Consider the following 18467-nt stretch of genomic DNA (forward strand, 5'->3'; position numbering starts at 1 on the left):
CAAATTGTAACAGGGTATAAAGAACATGATAAAACCTCGTCAAATACAGAGAATTGTTTAGTTTGAAGATTTGTTATTGATCTTGGAAATACCAGAGTGCAATCATAAGGGACATTTTCAGATCAGTGTGTCCCTGAAGAGTTCCAGTAAGAAATCAACTAGAGAAGCTGTTTTACAACATAAACAAACAGATGAAAAATGTCTGAAAAACACATCTTTTGAATACTAATAAAAAAAACCCTGAAAAATAACAAAAAAGGGTTTTAAAAATAATCATAAAGTGTTAATGTAGAACTGAGAAGAGATTTTAAAAAAAAACAAAAAACCTTTTAAAACACGATTTTGATTTTGTCAAAGTTGAAAACTGCCAAGTAAGCCCATGGAGTCTTTGTAACAAGACAATCAGCATAAACCCAAAAGGTCTTAGCATACATACAGAGCTGTGCAAAAGTCTCAAGTCACTTCCCTTTGTTTATGTTTTGTCAGGAAAATGTGAAAATGCAGACATATATGGAAATCCAGTATCCATTTACAAAGAGTTTAATTTTCCATCAGGTTCCACTGAGATTCGAACTCAGATCACTGGATTCAAAGTCCAGAGTGCTAACCATTACACCATGGAACCACTTCTCAAAGGTTGGTGTCACTAAAAAAAACAGAGCTTTTATTTACTGAGTATTGGCATAATATAAAATGAAAAATAGAAGCAGTGTCACGTCACCCCTCATTACTTTATGTTTTCTTGGAAAATTGGAATTTGGTGCAGCGATTTATTGAAACATCTGAAAAGATAAATTAAAATGCAGCATTTAAGGGAAAAACAGAGTTTGTACAATTCTAACGAGCTTGAAAATCAATATTTGGTATGATCACCTTTATTCTTTAACACATTCTGAACTCTTTTAGGCAAGCGTTCTTGTAATTTCTTTAAATAGTCTAGCTCTCCAGGCTTCTTGAAGGACATTCAAAGCTTTTCTTTGGATGTTGGTTGCCTTTTGTTCTTTTCTCTGTTAAAATGATCCAAAACTGCTTCAAAAATATTGAGGTGCAGACTCTGGGGAGCTCAATCAATGACTGACAGTGTTACACTTCCCAACACCACTGGCTGAATTGCAGCCACAAACCATGACAGAGTCTCGACTGAGTTTCAAAGGTTTAAAGATTGCTGTAGACACTCTCACTACAACACATCTCCCTTGACCTCCTCTGGGCATAGTGATGATGATTTGAACAAAAAAATTTGTAATTTGGATTCATCTGGATTTGTTGATTTTCAGTCCAGTTCTTATGTAACGTGGCACACCTCAACCTGTTCTTCCTGTTTGCCTTGGTTAAGAAAGGCTTTTTGACAGCCAACCATCCACTGGGACCATTTCTGACAAGGTCTCAGCAAACAGTAGATGGATCAACTGAAGGGCCTGATGTATGTGTCAGGTCTGCTGGATTTTTTCTTACTTCTTAATGTCCTTCAGATACTGTTCACCTGCTGTAGATATTTTTTAGGCCTGGAACTTGTTCGGTCTTCTCTATTTGTCCAATTTCCCTCTATTTTAAGGACACACTGGACACCGTGCTGAGATATGTCACGTTTTCAGCTAATAGCTCTTTGGGATTTGCTTTGTTGATGGGAAAATTCTAGTTAGTTTGCATTAACTTTGACATTTTTCATAGATTCTACTAAAGAAATGGGAACAAATTCTATGTTTGTGTGAAATGGATTTTTTGGTAAGTTGTCTGTTAGGTATACTGCCTTTTTATGATTCATAGTCAGCATTAAGTACAAGCTTACATCTGGTCTTGTCTGTTCTTTGCAATTTCTATCCCACTTAACTCATAATGTAATTTCTGTCAAGTAATGAAACCAAATGAAATCCTCTAGTGTTGGCTAATTAAATACAAACATATAACCTGTGTCCTTACTTTTACCATACCTCTTACACATAAGACTAATTCAGGAATATAACATACTGTGCATGAGGTATAGTATTGGGGTCAGTACATCATACCAACTCATTATGTTGCACTGTAAATATCAGATCTTTTATATCAGTGTTTTTTTTTGTATGTATTTATTTAAAAACATATATACAAACATCTGTAAACAGTCTCTTTGTGTTTGTGTCTGTTTTGATCATTTTCTTTGTTTAGTCGTTCCAGCCTTTCAGAGGGCTGCGGATTATTTAATTTTCTAACACCCATGTAACAACGCTTTGATGCATTTTCCCAATAAATGAATAACAAAAGGATATTAATAATAATCTAAATATAGCTTCCGTTTCTGGCTAAAGCATAACCTTTTGACTGACTGACAATTTTAAGTCACATTTTAATGTCCTCAGTGTTTCAGTTTTTTGGTTAGTTTCCTATAACAGCTTTTTGTATGTAAAATCAGAAATTATTACTTTAACAAACCACTGACAAACCATATTTCATGATGAGCACCTTTCTAAATTGGCCATAACAAACCTAGTTAGTGTTCAATAAATAACTAATAGTTCAAAAACATTAATGTAATGAAGTGATGTTGTCATTTAAGAAAAACCCCCAATTAATTCTCTAGAGAATAGAAAATAATACAAATAAGAACTGATATAAAAGCCAAAGATAAAATAAACTGCTCTTTATTATGAGAACACCAGAATGCACACTACATGACAGTAAACATGTTTACAGGCATTAGTATCTGTTGCACAGATCAGCTGAGCAGCAAGTGGCAGATGATACACCGGGCTGATTCATTATCCTGCAGTCATTTGACTTCATGCAACCTTTGAAATATCTGGGAGCTGTGGAAACAAGGAAAACAAGGTGGTATGAAATCATCTGTTGTAACTGATTTAATTTTGTTCTTTTTTTTTCCTGCACACTAAACCAAATGAGGGTTTTGACTTACTAGATCCTGCATAAATGATGGCACTGGTGCAGACATTGTTAAAGCCATGGCAGGTCTCCACAGAGTTTGGGCAGTGTCGCAGACCTCCACAGTAACACTTCAGAGCATCACCTGGGAAAAAAAATAAATCAGGTTTAATCACTGTAGCAAAGCATTTTCACAGCCAATAATTTAAATACAGTAAATAGAACAGTAGCAGAGTCTCCCAAATGTGCCTCATTGACAGATATGGAAAATGATGCATATAGAAACAGGCTGAAGCTTAACTCACTCTGGCTGATGACCAGCAAAACCAAAACAGCAACAATCACAGTCTTCATGTCTTCAGGATGCCTCGCCTCACTGCACCAATCTCTGCATGAAAAAAGGGAATAAATGTGAGAAGATCAAACTCTTTAAGCTCCACCATAATCCACATATTGAAGGACAAACACATCCCACCTGATGAACGATCCTTCTGGAGAGTGATTCCTCAAATGTGTGTCAGCTTGGTTTCCATCCTCCTTTTTTATTTGGTCTTGTGCAATTGATGCGAATCTAGTGTATCATTAACTCAAAACTTCATGTGGGTTTTTGCACAAACACAGAGTGAAATATCAAGATCAGACTGTGATGCTGCAAAAACACACCGTGACACCACTTGACTCATCAAGAGAATGTGCAAATATATTTGCACACCAGTTGTTCTGTTTGTATAAGCAACATATGCAGCACAAAGTAACAACATGATGTGAGGACACGTATAAAGCGCAATCAACCAATTCTTCTGACCTGTTGTGTAATATTTGCATTGCTTTTGCATGCTCAGTGTAATATTACCTTGAACACCTGAAACACCCACATGGTGGGTCTTGGAAAACACACACTGACACAACTTACAGGGAATGCACAATATGCTGTTGAAGGAATAGCGTCATATTCCGATGTTTTCCAACAGATTTTCCAGTTAAACAACCTTTGCTTCTGTTAGAAAGTGTAAATAATGAGTTAATAATGAACCAAATTTACATAAAAATGTAGATATGAAGAATTACTCTGTTCCAATCAGCAAAGAAGATCATTTGTTTGCTTATTTTCTTGTCTGGGAAGTTTCATCAACAGCTTCTTTTAAAAAAACACAATTATTGTACATTGACTTATATAATCAGATTGAGTGGCGAGTAAGGACGAGGATAAACCAGCGCTCACCAAAAACCCGTTGCATTCAAAGGCCCTAATGAGACGCAGAGCAGCTGCAAATCCTCTTCTTTTAAGAAAGCACGGTGCTGACTTTGTGTTCTTCTGTGGTCGTCTGAAATTTTATTCAACTTGTGGACACATTCATGTTTCTAAAAAACATCTTTTTTCCTCTTTAATCCTTTCTTCAAAGATATCAAAAATGAAGCCATTTATTTCAAAGCTGAACTGCTGCAGCCCTCTCGTTTCTCATTTTGTTAAACTCGGGGTTGCAAATTTAACTTAATTATTAAGAAATAATCAGACAAGACAATCATCAAATTTCCAGAGTAATAATAAAGTAAACTAAACAAATACAGTGATGTCTAATAATTGTGAGTTTTGGTCTTTTTCAGGCATCAGTACTAATCACCTAATAACTAAACAGAAAACGTTTTAGGAAAAAACGCAAAAACACGACTTTTCTTGGCATATAAAAGTCTTTATACTGATATATGTAAGCAATACCATGAGATTTGAAAACCACAAATAACCTGTCAAATAACAGCAAAGCATCGTAATCCAAATCCAAGAAAATTCAGAGCTTTGCCTCAGTGAAAAATAATCCAGTTTCTGTCTTTTTCTTTTTTCTCAAGCTTTGACACAAATAACCGGTAACTGCATTTTCTCCTTAAATAATTCCAAAGCAATTTTCCAAAGCTTATGCCGGTCTCCTGACTGCTGATGGCTTATTGCAACTAAGCAGTCATATATAGCACACAGTATGCTGGTTATTCTGACATGTTTTCTGTCTCTGAAATATCATTTGCATAAACAGTGGTAAGTGTGACACAACAGCAAAGGACACAGTTGCACATTTTCTGCATATTTATTTTGTCAGCCAGAGAGAAATCATTCAAAAGTTCCTGAATACTCTGAAAATTCTATAAGTGTCATAAGTTCATCTTTTTGTCCCTCGGAGGCATTTTTATTTCATAAATTAAGACCAGTTTAAATATTTAATGGGACCCACTTTATTTTTTTTCTTTGAAGCTAAATCTTTTTATTTATGTTTAAATTATGAGCAGCTATGGTGTGTTTATTATAAATGCTTGAGGAAGATTTTCTTTTGCATTGTTTTGCTCTATTTAACGCTTTAGTGAGGAAAAATAGGAAATTTTGATGTTTTAAGACTGCTTTAAAAGGAGATACTAACATAATTATAACTGAAATCATAAGTAAGTACTGTGTACTGGTTGGTGGAGTTTAAATATTAGATACTTATTGTCCAAATATTCACAAAACAACCCAGAAGGCTGAACTGAGAAAGACATTCAATTAAAAACAATAAACAATCTATGCCGTGTGATGCACATACTCTACTTTCTACATGCAAAGTGAGGCATGTTTCATTTTTGTTCCTCTGTATTCTTAAAACAGCAAATCATCCTCACCTGTCTGCACATAAATACAGCGCCTGTGTACACAATCAACTGGTTGTCATGTAGAATGCTTACACATTAATTTGGAAACCTTTTCCGTAGGAAAAAGAATAAATTACTTTACCATGCAAGGAGGTAACAGGTATTATCAACTGCAAGTTGTTCTGAAGATGTTGGAAAAAATATACAATATATATACTGGAACCCACTGTCGTGAGCTTTTTTCTTTTTTAGACACACTTCAGTAAAGCCAAAATGAAGCACAAAATACATGCTTTTGCATAGAAATAGTGTAAATTGCGTGGAGTTTGAGTAATAAGGGAGCATGGGAAGTAAAAGGTGGGGAAACAGAGCACACATCGACAGTCTCTGCCAGAGTCTCAGAAAACACTGTTGCATGAAGAAGTTGCATGTTAGAAATTTCGTGTTGGGTTCTGCTTTGTTCCAGTCTGCTGCTGAGATGTGGAAATATTAATCCGTGAGGTCCAGGCACCACGACTGCTCTGTGCTCTGAGTCTGAACGCCGATGCTGGACCGTCGTGAAGATGCACTTCCACTGTCCCTGCTTTCCAAAGAGCCTGTGTTTCCCAGTAGGCATTCCAGACTGGTGTGCTCCACCGCAGATGGGTCACCTAGTGGGAGATGGGGCTCAATAACATCAGATTGTAATGATCCTGAATCCACAGAACTCCCAAAAGGCTGGCATGGTAATGTGGGTGGAGAGGAAGAGACAGGGTGGAGAGAGGAGTTTGAATCCTTAATTTGGAAGATTGAGGTATCCTGGATCAGAGGGTGAGATGGCGGGGTGGACATCAGGACACACATGGCCTCATTTGAGGCTTTTAAAGGATTAAGGTTGGCATAATGACTGGGTGATGTGTCCAGCAGGCTGTGTGTGGACATTCCTGTAGGGACACTGGACAAAAGGCAAGAGTATTCATCATTATCACTGGGAGGCTGCAGGCACAAAGTGGGCTGGGACTGACTGATGGTAATTGAGCTAGCACCGAGGGGTCTGTTGTCTTCATGTCCAGCATGAGGTGGAAGGCCTGGACTTCCTCCATGGAAGCCTGGGCTGATGCTAAGAAGTGATGGGCTGGTCCACAGATGTGCAGTCATGCTCTCAGAGCTATGACACGGGACAGATTTAGGAGAAGATTTTGGAGAGAGTGTTGGACAGTGGTTAGCAGGCAGACTACAGGACTGAGGCCGCTGGTGGCTCTCTGTTGGGGTTTCAGTAGTTCCACTGCAGCTCCAGTGGCCAGCGGCTGGGGCACTTTGGTGGGAATAGTGGCTCCCGGGAACATTATGGAGGTGGAAAGCTGAACTATGACTAAAAGGCATGCCGCTGTTGGAGGCTCTGGGAGAGTTGGACGCCATTTGGACACCACACGGATGGGAGGGGAAAGAGGCATTGTAGTGATGAAAAGATACGTGAGCCTGGAGGATGTGCATCATGTGGTGAAGGCTCTTGGTGAGCTCAGAGACTTCCTGGTTTAACGTGCCCATCTGTGGAGAGAGCACTTACAGTTTACATGTGACATTTAAAGACTTCCAACATATTCAATGTAGGTAAATTTTCAAGGGAAACATTAAGGTAACAAATGATAAGGTTCTATCGCTGCTTAATTAATGAATTAATCAGCTTCTCTCTTTAAAGTTTACTCTCGGGCTGATGTCCAGCTATAACTTTCTGATGACCTTCCGAGGACTGTAAAAAAGTTGAAATCCCCTCTTGAAGAGATGTCTTCTAAAGCACTTGTGAAATCAAGGAAGAAGAGCAGGTAAGTGACCCTAGCAGAGAATAAAGCAGACAGAAAGCTAAGGATATACAAAATGCAGATGGGGGCCAAAAGGGCCACAAGTAGAGAGAGGTTGTCAACTATTTTTTAAATTGCAGAGTCAGCACTACCAGCCATCCTCTGCATTGCAGAAGTGCCCTGCTGATTAATTAATATTGACTTCAGACAGCATCCATCTGGATACTCCTGCTGCACCTGCTTTCTCTCTATTTACATTCAGATTAAGAGAGCAGGGGGAGACTGAGGTATAAGCCGGCATCAAGTCTGCTTCATCTCACTTTATATTTTCCCTTTACATACACCAAGCAGGCCGATAGTAGATGAGATGCTACAAATTTATCTGTGTGACAAAAAAAGTGAAGCTTGTGATTCTATATTTTTGCTTTTTACATACAACATAGAATAAGATGGTTTTTTGTTTCTTAATTATTCCTGTGTTTCATATTCAGTCACTACCAAAGACAGAATGTATGATAATAAGAAGGAGAGCACTGAGCAAACTGCTCTGGATCTGTGAGAATTCACACTCAGGGCTACATTATCCTCTGTGCTATCAATTTTAATTTGGGCTAAGGGGCTGTAGCTCACCTGAAGGTTGAGTTGACTGATGCTCTGCCTGACCTCCTCCGTCTCCAGGAGCAGAGCAGGATTATTTTGTGTGGTGTCTTGGGAAACAAGGGGAAGAAAAATAGGAGGAGTTTTAGCTCCCAGGAGGATTGATCAATTTTAATATAAAGAAAAATTATGTTGCATGACCCCAGTATGTGCCGATAGAAGTTATACATGCATGTGTAACTATGTATGTTTAAATTTCTCTATAAATGAAACGTCATCCAAATTTCACTTAAATCCCCAAAATAGAAACATATTTTTTTATGATGGACAAAAATAAGTGATCCTTCGCTTTGAGTGTCTGGTGTGACCCTCTGACTCCCAGGAGTCATTGCCATTCAATGCTTTTGGTAACTTTTGATGAGGAATCTACCTGGAGGAAATTTAAGCTTTTCTTTCATCCACAAAACATAGTTTTAAACAGCTTTGTGGTGCACACAGACAGTTCTCTTTCCTTACAGTCCTGCATGCACACCGTTGTTGTTCACTGTTCTCTTGATGGTGGGCTCATAAACATGAACATCATTATTAGAAGGGACTTCAGCTACTTAGATGTTACCCATGGTTTCTTTGTGAGCATCCTCTATCTGTACACCGGACAAAGATCTCGACTCGACTGACCAGTGGCTCCTCGTTGTTCCCATGTTGAGACTGAAACACCGGGGAGGACAGAGCTCTAAATCTCTTTTTAAAAAATACTAAAGGGGAGCCGAGTCATGATTGTCATTCTACTGACTGAAAGAACCTCACTCTAATTTCACATGCAAATTTCCAACTATTCTTAGAGGTTCACATTTTCCCGTCAACAGGTATCTAACGTTTCCTTATTCTTCCTAAAAAAAAGAGACCACGTGATTTATTTTTCATTTAATTTAGTCCTTCTTTTCTTCTTTTATGACTTGCAAGAAAAAAGGATGATATTTTAGGCTATAGTTTTACACAAATACAGAAAATTCACAAACTGTACATGCATTAATTTATCTGTCTGAGGTGGGTGGGATGTGTTAGTTGTAACAGCAGTTTTGTGAGCTGTATAGAGAGTTTAATTTGCTTTTCTGCTGGAGTGCATAATGCAACACATATTTGAAAATTTCTTTATATTATGCAATCTAATACAGCTGCACATTGCACTGTGTTACATAGTGTTTAACTTTACAAAGACTGGTTTTGCAGTCTTTGTAGAAAGTGCTTTGGCTTTCTATATAACCTTGGTCTAGTATCATAGTGTCCACAAGCAAGCAGATGATGATAGGCAGACAGGAATAACTGTCTGCAATCAAAACAGAAACTGGAGATCGCCAGAGAGGAGCTAAAGAGATGCAAGTTGCAAGACTATGCTACCAAAGCACTCCCCTTAATAAGCAAATTAGCTGAATCTCTACTGAACTGAAACTGATAGTAATCCTAGGAGGAAAGCAACCATGCGTGGAGATTGAGGTCAGATGGCCAGAGCCCTGCTTTGACCTCAGTTGTCCTTTAACATGTTCTCTGACTCTGTGGACACCTGGCTGTCATTTCATTCTGCTGCGCTCTCATATTCCCCCTAAAGCAGGCAGACCTGCCTTGTGGTATCCACTATTTGAACTCCTGAGTTTACCTCCAGCCATCTGGCACCCAGGTGACCCTAGCAGCTCGTGGGTGGTTTGACTTACCTTGGGTGCTGCTGCTCTCTGAGCTGGCATTAGGCCTGCTGTGCTCAACGTTGAAATGGAACGTACTCCCGTTGTCTTCGATGCCATCTACAACCCTGGCGAGAGGGGTGAAGAGGAGGGAGACCGGAGTTAATGTAACAGTAGAGCTTTTTCAATTATCACTGGAGCCAAGAGACGACCGAGCGATGTGCCATGAGAGCTGCTGCTGGCAGACGCCCATGTGGGTTTGAACATGAAGACAGCAGCACAAGTCTGGAGGGGCAGACACCTGAGCTCTGTGAACCAGCACTTACCCATACCTAGAACTTACTGGGTGACTTAGGGATGCATTATGAATACAGATAGCGGGATCAGGAGTATAAGGTATGATGGTTATGAAATGCAGTAACATCTGTTGAAATATGCAATGCAAATACACTCCATCTGCAGCTTTCTGCTCAGTCCATTACTGCAAAGCCTCATTCAGATGCTCTTGGAGATACTATGACTGTATTAAAATCAAGGTGACTATATAAACATTCAAGAAATACGTGTGAAATTGTTTTGAAGTAGAAAGAAAAAATTATGCTCCTTATGTATCATCAAAACACACATAGAACAGCCGTAAAGTACTTTAGTTAGTATTATAGTTCCTGAGTACATATTATTATTAAACCGCATGGAATTGTATGACATTAATTTAGCCTTTGCGTTTTTACTTATGTTCTGGCTGAGGCCTGAAATTAAATATGACTACCTGGGACTAAGATCCGGTGGCCCAAAACAAGTGACAGTTGGAATGAGCAGCTTTGTAGGCTTTTGCTCAGCTCCTGACTCTCCCTCAGCCGCAGTTGATGCCGTGCTCGGGGCTGAGACAGGAGTCGTGTGCTCTTTTTTCGAAGGTGGCTGAGGGGAGCTCTGTCCTAGGAAGCCACGGCTAAGGTTCGGCGAACGGCAGCGTCGCAGGGCGTTGAACTGCCGTAACTCGTCCCCCAGGAGGTTCCCCAGGGAGGTGCGGCGAACGGGGCTGGTGAAGTTGGGCAGCAGGAGGTTGCGGCGGGAGCGCGTGGCTGGCGACAGGTGGAAGGAGTCGTCAGGGTCATCAGTCTTGGTTTCCACAATAGAAGGAAGCCTGGATTGCTGCACAAAAAGAAAGTACAGTATGGAGAGTTAGCAACTAAACTGTACACTCTCAAAATAGTAAGATAAAAACAGTAAAGTGATGATAGTTAGCTCTGCTTGTTAGCAAGATCAGTAAGAAGACCTATTTGCTTTTGGATGGTGTATTTGGACTTGCATTATAATTTTAACTGAAATGGGACTTTGTCTTGATTTAGTTAAATGGTTAACTCTTTGAGTCACATCTGGATCTGGATCCATGAACTTTTTCGAAGGCTTCTTAACTATTGAAAGATTATAGGAGCTTATTTTTGCAACTGGAAAAAAAATCTGCTACTGTGAGTCAAAATCTCAGTTTATTTTTAAGTCAAGTCAATAATTTGACCTTAGGGGTAGGTTTAGGGTAAGGGTCAGGGTCTGGGCTACAGATGGTGTTAGAAAATAACTAAAAATTGACAAAAATCTTGAAATTTCACATTACCAGATTTTGAGATAATAATTAAAAATTTTAACTTGAGAATGGGGAAAAAAAAAAACTTTTTTCAGACCCATAAGAATTTATTTTTTTCTCAGTGAGAGGAAAAAAAGCTTCTACTGTATGTAATATAGATAAAATGTGCATATCTTGGAAAATTCATCTTAAATTAAAGCAAGAATAAATTCAGATCCAGACTTAAGATTCAGCTCTTATTTTATCTCTTTATATATTTATGCATAACAAACACCAAAGAAGACTTTTTTGTTTTATCTTTTTTTAATGAAAAAACAAAAAAGAACTAAAACATATCTTAAAAACTGTTCTGTTCAAACTATCTGTCAAGTTTAAAACATCTAATATGGTTTAAAGCTGCCGATGAGGACAATTATGTATTTACAGCTGACAGTATGTCCATCATTAATTTACTAATGTTAGAAATGTGCTGTGCTTCTGCCAACAGAACTGTATTACACAGCCGTTTAAAACAGACAAAGTGAGCACTGTAAATAGTGTTTTAATGATACAGCAATAAAGCAGACTGATAAGTTCAGTACACAGTAAGCAAAGTAGCTCATAAGAGTTCCCATTAAAGGAGCTATTGACCCAGTTAGTGTGCCAGCTTGAGAGACTGAGCTGCTTTCATGTAGGGGAAGTCCTTACACAAGTCCCCCCAAAGTACTCACTAGCATTGCAGTAAGTTCCAGAAAAAAATGGTGGATGAAATCTCAAAAATACACAGCACACGTAATGACAACAGCTGTTCCAAGGCACTGCCAGCTGTAGATTAAAATTCAATACCAGCAGTATGTTAAGGAAATCTGAAAATGTGAAACCTGACTAGAAGGATACTGAATTTGCACTGAACTCACGTGTGGAAGCCTCGGTGACTTTGAAAATCTTCGGAGGCCCTGCGTTGACAAAAAAGAAAGACACAAGAAAGAAAGTAAGGCATAATACCTTAATTTATTCATTCAGCCTCCTGTGTATCAAACCCTGAACATTTTAGATTAACTGTTGCAGTGAAATCCCAAAAAATGAATACATTTCACTGGTTCCTTTTCTGTAGCAAAAGTGTCTAAATTCAAATTTGTTAGTCTCTCTTTCATCCACTGGTGCCACTAATTAAATGAACTTGGCCAGCGATGCAGCCACATGAGCTGAATTACATGCTCAATCTTCTTTCTACGCTCGATTGCGCCGGAATTCCAGGGGAAGTTTGTCTTTCCCTGGTGTGTGTGTGTGTATGTATGTGTGTATGTGTGTGTGTCTATGGCTAGAAAGTTTTAGCAACTTAGCAATCACCAGCTGGGTGGCAAATAAAGCTGTGGTAGCGTGAGTCCTTCCCTTGTGTGTCAAAAATGTGCTTCTGACAACATGGCTAATGTGACAGCACAAGCCACAGCCTGCCATTCTAGCAACATCATGCCAGCGATGCACTTTGACGAGGGAAACCAGCGAGGACGTGAATTAAATTTAATCTTTTGTTAAAGCACAATGCTGAGGTTAAAAAAAAAAGTGGTGCTATGTGGGAGGCGAAGGGAAAACGTGCATGAATCTGTTGAAAACAGGGGCAAACACTCCTCATAAGGAAACTAACCCTGGAGCAAAATGGGATGATTAACCAGCCAGTGAGAAACATTGGTTTCAACTTACATTAAATGTCAAGTCAATTAAAGGAGCACTAATGCAACAAGTGTCCCACATAGCAAAGTAGGTTTGCAGGGACAGGGGATTCTGGGAATTTCAGTCACAAGTATGCTATCTTGCACAAAAAGGGACGGAAGCAGCAAATTATGCCTGACTGACTTATAAAATTACACACCGTATCTGATTATCAAGTAAGTAGAGAGGGTTTTGCATAGTAGAGAGCTTTTCTTTTTACTTCTAGAGTCTAGAAAATCTCAAACTGGATCTACTGGGTCCAACAAGTTGAAACAGAGTTATCCCAAATAGAGCTGTCTATGAGCTCTCACAGTGGAAGATGCACTTCCAGAGACATTAATGTGGTCTGTGGGCGGGTCATCTGAGATAGTAGTCGTCTCTGCGAGCTGCACTCTCCAGGTTAGAATCGTCATGCTAAAAACTCAAAGTTCGGGTGGCAAATAAAGCTGTGGTAGCTATATATAACTAATATCATTTTTGTATACTGTCATCACTGCTTAGCAGCGGGTATCTTTGTCAACTTTGTTAAACTGTTTTTGTCAATTTGAGGCTCCAAAGGGAGCCACATCCCCATAACTCAGACCGACCGGCTTGTTCTTCACACGCCATGACTACAGACTACTTAACCCTCCCTGTGGCGACACGGTCATTATAGCCCAACAAATTTTGACACTCTGCTGGATCCCCGGTGGTGGAGTGACCTTCCCACTCTGCCCAGGACAGCGCAATCATCCCTGATCTTTCAAAGCTCACCTCCCTTAAGAAATAAGCAACACTCCTGGGTCCTAGACCCCAATTACAACAAACCATTCAACCTGACCTTAAACCTGACAACTCTGACACATCATTACTTTTACTGTTAATGTTTTGAAAGTAAGTCTGCCATTGGGTGTTGAGTTGGTAGAGTGCACAGCATTTGCTATGAAGTGAAGCAAGATCCAGGCTGGACAAATAACTGATGAGCTTTAAGTAACTAAAGTAACTACGCAGTGTAATCCTCCATAAAGCCAGTGAGAGCTGCGGGTTCACAGCGAGTGCTTTGGAGTGATTTATGTAATAGCAAACTTATAATAATACCAGTATAGAGTGTTTTTTACATAATTGGCTGATGATTACAATTTCAGTGTATCTGACTTGCAGTTGATGTTTTTAGTTTCTCCAGCTGAGACACTCAGCTTGGTTTGCTGAGTAAAAAAATGTTACATTTTCTCCCCAAACTGCTAAAAATAATTTCACTGACAGCAAAGCAACAAAAGCTGAAATTAAATTATAGAATTGACAGAAAAAGAAAAGTCTTTTTCCATCTGGCATTCTGCTTTTTCTCCATTTACAGAAGATAAAGTAGTCCCTTGTGGATACCTTATATTGTAATAAGTATTCCTACAATCTGTTTCTTTGGCACTGTTTCACTGCGACTGACTGATTACTGTGCTGTCAGTATATAATACTCAAGTTAGTCTCAGGAGTTAAAGGACTTCCCTTCCTAGAGGAATTCCCATCTTAAAAAGACCCACTGTGAGGATGCCGATGAGACCAGTACAACTGTGAGTGTGTGTGTGTGTGTGTGTGTGGTCTGGAAATCATGTAGCAAAATAATTCCTTCATCCTTGCAGGGGGGTGGCTGTCCCCTGGCTTTGTGTTTGAGCAAAAACCCTGAACAGATGGCATGAGAGAAGTGCTAGTACTCACGATCAGCCATGCTTCAGAGAAGCCTATCTAATTTAGAAAACATAACTTATGTTTAAACACATACACAGTTTCTGCATAACTAAACATTCATTCTTAGGTCACAGGTACTTCTGCTATATATATATATATATATATATATACCAATATATGCAATGGTTACTTAAAGGTGGGATTTTGCTCTTTGATGTTGCCTCATGGAACAAGTCTACCAAACACAATCAGTCTGCTTTGAAGTGCTGATTAATACAATTAAAGTTGTTTTCCCTGAGCCTGACTGACAAAAAGACATCTGCTAATTAACACAACCAGCACAGATGCCTATCGCGTCCCAAACTAAACAAATCAACCTAAGAAAAAAGAGAAAAAGAAATGATTAAGGCCAACGAGAAAAGTCAGATTCGAAAAAGAGAAATGCTTGAAGCAAAAAACATAATGTTTGAGAGGGGGAGGTTGCGGATGTCCTTGGAGATCTTTGTCAGTTTTGTCAGTCACACATGAAAAACTAAATCAGTTTTGTTTGTAGAGTTCAATTAAATATCCAATGAAGCCAATTACTTTTTTCTCCAAGGTTAAAATCGTTCAATGCTTAAGTTTGGATTGTTAAAACGATTACAGAATAGTAGCTGAAGATATGGACCCATGTGGATTGGCAATGGCAGCATTTGCTACTTGCTAGTTCCAACTTGTAGCTGCTTTTATCTTCATTAATGTCTTAATTCTTCATGGCATAGAATGACATCCCAATTTAGGCATGCTGGTTTTTCAGGTTTGAAGGCACCGAATCAACACCAGTATGTTGTGTGTATTTGGTACCTCGTCCTGGCTGCCTTCACGAAGGTTATAGGTGAGGTTGTTGTGGATGTCGGAGGTAAACACGCTGCCATACTCGGGGTATAGTTCCAGCACCTCCTTCAGGCCACGCACACTGATGTACTGGAGATCGCAGTAGGTAAGCGCCTTCACATCAGCATTGGTTTTGATTACCTGGTCTGTTCCAGGCAGGTCGGAGCCAATCAAATCTCCTTTCCCTAAAATCCAAAAGATGATAAATTCCCTGTTACACTTTAAAGTACAAAAAATATCAAATAAATAGAAAAAACATGATGCAAAAAATGCAATCTGACAACAATACAGACCTAATATAGCCAGCACCATGCCATCCTTCAGCACCTCTAGAGAGCCAGAGCAGACGAAGTAGTTGGCATGCAGCGCATCACCCTGACGGATGAGATACTCTCCCGGGACACAGAATGAGGTTTTTATATGAAGAGAGAGTGAGCGCAGGCAGCCGCGGCTGGCCCCCTTAAAGACCGGCAGCTGGAGGATGTCCTTATTCAGATGCATAGCGATATCGGCCCGCAGCTCATCAGGGAAGTCATGCAGGAGCTGGGGATTTGTGACAGATGTAACGAGGTGTGACACTGATAAGTAATTAGTGAATGGACTGTGTTGCCACCAGTCACCCTCTTTTGAATTTCAATAGGATATCAATTGATGGAGTATAGGGAACCATGTGCTGTGCACAAACAATTACAGCTTCAAAGGGCTGGCAATGAATTTTAGAGCAGAGTTCATTGTTCAATTGCCATCGAAAACAGTGCTGTGAAGTTCCTTGAAGGCAGATAACAGCATGTACAAAGATATTACATGACAGCAACAAGAAAGGGACTCCTACCTCGTTGGCATCTATACCATTGTTGACAGACCATGTGGTCTGGAAGTACTCCAGCATGCGCTGTTTAAGCTGCTGGGACAGACGGTGGACACGAATAAAGTCCTTCAGGTCCTTCATACGTGTGTGGTAGAGAGAGCGGCGCGAGTACATACGCTGGATGATGGCGGTAACATTACCAAAGACCAGCGCATGCATCAGTGCTGTAATAAGGACAGAAACAAAGGTGTAAATATAAAGGTGGGATGTGTAAAGATGTAACATATTACAATTTCAAATCCTATTTTGAAGTGTGGGCCCAAAGATATTCTTAAATTCTTAAGTTTTACCTCCTGATTACAAAAAAGGTTAACAATATTAAATAAAAACGAAAGAAATAAAAGATTTAAGTCTATTGATCCTTTATAAAATGTTTGTTTTTTAACATATTGAAATACATTAAGTGGATAAAAGCACAGGGTTACCTACAGATTATACCTACATGAGTTTCTTGGTCATGGATACCCATGCAATGAAGCTCCCACTGCACAGTTTTGTGTTGATGTTAATGCCAGATGAAGAGGTTTGCAGAGCATTGGTGACTTTTACACATCTAATATTCCATGATCCCCATTCTTTCACACATTTGTAAAGGCAGACTGCATTACTACATGCTTGAGTTTATACACATGTGGCAATGAGACTGAAAAAACTGAATTCAAGGATAGAAACATGTGGTTTAATACTTTGTTTTTTTCTCATAAAGTGTATATTATATGGCTCATTGCCCAGTCATGATCTACTTTTGATCCACAAAGAAGCCACAAGTTACAATTCTGCTTTCATCACCGATCAGAAAAGCAGTAAAACAAACACTTATTATGTATCTTCTGATATGCTGCACCAATAATTGCCATTTCAGCTGTTTCTGGGTTATGAAGACGACGGCAAGCTGTGTCTTAAAGGCCAGCCAAGCCATTCAACTCGATTCCTGCTGAATTTGTTGTACTTGCATGCCAAACAGAAGCAGCGTTATGCCAGGATGCCAGAGGGAGAATGTACCCCGGTGTCAGACGTACCGCCGATGAGCATGATGCAGATGGAGAAGATCTTCTCAGCATCGGTGTTGGCACAGACGTTGCCAAAGCCCACACTGGTCAGGCTGCTGAGGGTAAAATAGAGGGCAGCGATGTAGGAGCTGTGCACTGTTGGGCCGCCCACTGTGCTGTTAACGTAGGGCGTCTCCAGACGTTTGCCCAGCTCATGGAGCCACCCTTGAAAGAGAAGGTTAGAGAGTAGCGTTGACAGAGCAACGTCCAGAAGTTTAACCTATTGTTATTTTTATGTGGATGGTAGTGGCAAGATCGGAGTGCAATGTGAGAGAAATACAGAAATGTATGTTTGTGCCTGCATGTGGGTGTCTTTCTGTGTATTAGAAAGAGATGATCAACAGCGTCAGGAGCCAGGTATGTTGGCTATAATTAGACCTACTCCTCCAGGGATAAATAGTGCTAAGCCTTAATTAGCAGCTGTGACTTCACCTCCCTTCAGCCAAAATGTACATACAAAAGCATGCATCATTCATTGACACATCAGCGTGCTGCTTGCTACCAGCCACTTTTTTGTAAAAGCTTTTGATCTGGTTTCAGGCTGTTCTTATTAGAGCAGCAGAGTACTGTCTCACCACAGAGCAGAGCTAGACACCCAATAAGTAAGCAATTACTATTTATAGCATAGTAGGGACAAAACAAATGCCTACTCAGTTTTTGCAGGAAACAGCCGACTTACACACCTATTAAAACTGAATCAAATCAGAACAGGCTTCGCTTATGTTCTGAGAAAATGTTGAAATGTCTTAATGTTTCGCCCTTGCTAGATGAAACACCAAAAATTCAACAGATCGGACTTCAGCAAGGCCACAACTAGACTCACCTATGTCCCAATTATCATTGGTCTCTAGTTCTTTGCGCCCAATCATGTACCAGATGCAGGCCATCCAGTGAGCCAGCAGGGCAAACACAGACATCAGCAAGGTTAGCACCATGGCGCTGTACTGGGAGTAGCGGTCAAGCTTCTGGAGCAGACGAAGGAGGCGCAGGAGGCGTACTGTCTTAAGCAGGTGGACTAAGGAGGTCTGAGGCAAATATGGGAGGAGAGGTGACAGAGAAAAGGAGAGAAAGGAAAGAGAGTAGAAAGCTAAATATCAAAATATCAACACTCAAACACTTTGTATTGTTTGTGAAATGTAGTACATATGGTTTACTTGTCACATAGGCAGCCAAACTGCAACAACAGGGCAGCAAGTTATCAGTTTAATGGTAATGCTGACAGCC

The 18467-nt window shown here is 39.8% G+C and overlaps 1 protein-coding gene, 1 long non-coding RNA gene and 1 other non-coding gene across 3 annotated transcripts in view; all 3 read right to left on the bottom strand.

Moving 5' to 3' along the window:
* Positions 1–553: 553 nt before the first annotated feature.
* On the bottom strand, positions 554–625 carry trnaq-uug (transfer RNA glutamine (anticodon UUG)). Its single transcript has one exon. It is a non-coding gene; the product is annotated as a tRNA-Gln (tRNA).
* Positions 626–2605: 1980 nt separating this feature from the next.
* Positions 2606–3466, bottom strand: LOC147323407 (uncharacterized). The gene is made up of 4 exons (XR_015130835.1): positions 3335–3466; positions 3165–3247; positions 2894–3004; positions 2606–2786 (listed from the first exon to the last, which is right to left on the bottom strand). It is a non-coding gene; the product is annotated as an uncharacterized LOC147323407 (long non-coding RNA).
* Positions 3467–4580: 1114 nt separating this feature from the next.
* The window catches only part of LOC147323408 (voltage-gated delayed rectifier potassium channel KCNH4-like), a 40391-nt gene continuing 26504 nt past the window's right edge, over positions 4581–18467 (bottom strand). Inside the window, exons 7-16 of the mRNA XM_086303737.1 lie at positions 18067–18268; positions 17214–17408; positions 16159–16358; positions 15620–15869; positions 15297–15511; positions 12002–12040; positions 10293–10675; positions 9557–9651; positions 7881–7957; positions 4581–6999 (exon numbers count right to left, since the gene is read on the bottom strand). Coding sequence (XP_086159863.1) covers positions 5962–6999; positions 7881–7957; positions 9557–9651; positions 10293–10675; positions 12002–12040; positions 15297–15511; positions 15620–15869; positions 16159–16358; positions 17214–17408; positions 18067–18268 — 2694 coding nt within the window. The 3' untranslated portion in view covers positions 4581–5961. The remainder of the gene's footprint in view (positions 7000–7880; positions 7958–9556; positions 9652–10292; positions 10676–12001; positions 12041–15296; positions 15512–15619; positions 15870–16158; positions 16359–17213; positions 17409–18066; positions 18269–18467) is intronic.

This window comes from Aulonocara sp. 'chitande type north' Nkhata Bay, linkage group LG8 (genome assembly GCF_057382095.1).
Source record: "Aulonocara sp. 'chitande type north' Nkhata Bay isolate Kocher_YH1m ecotype deep benthic linkage group LG8, A_spYH_male_GT1.1, whole genome shotgun sequence".
Lineage (NCBI taxonomy): Eukaryota > Metazoa > Chordata > Actinopteri > Cichliformes > Cichlidae > Aulonocara > Aulonocara sp. 'chitande type north' Nkhata Bay.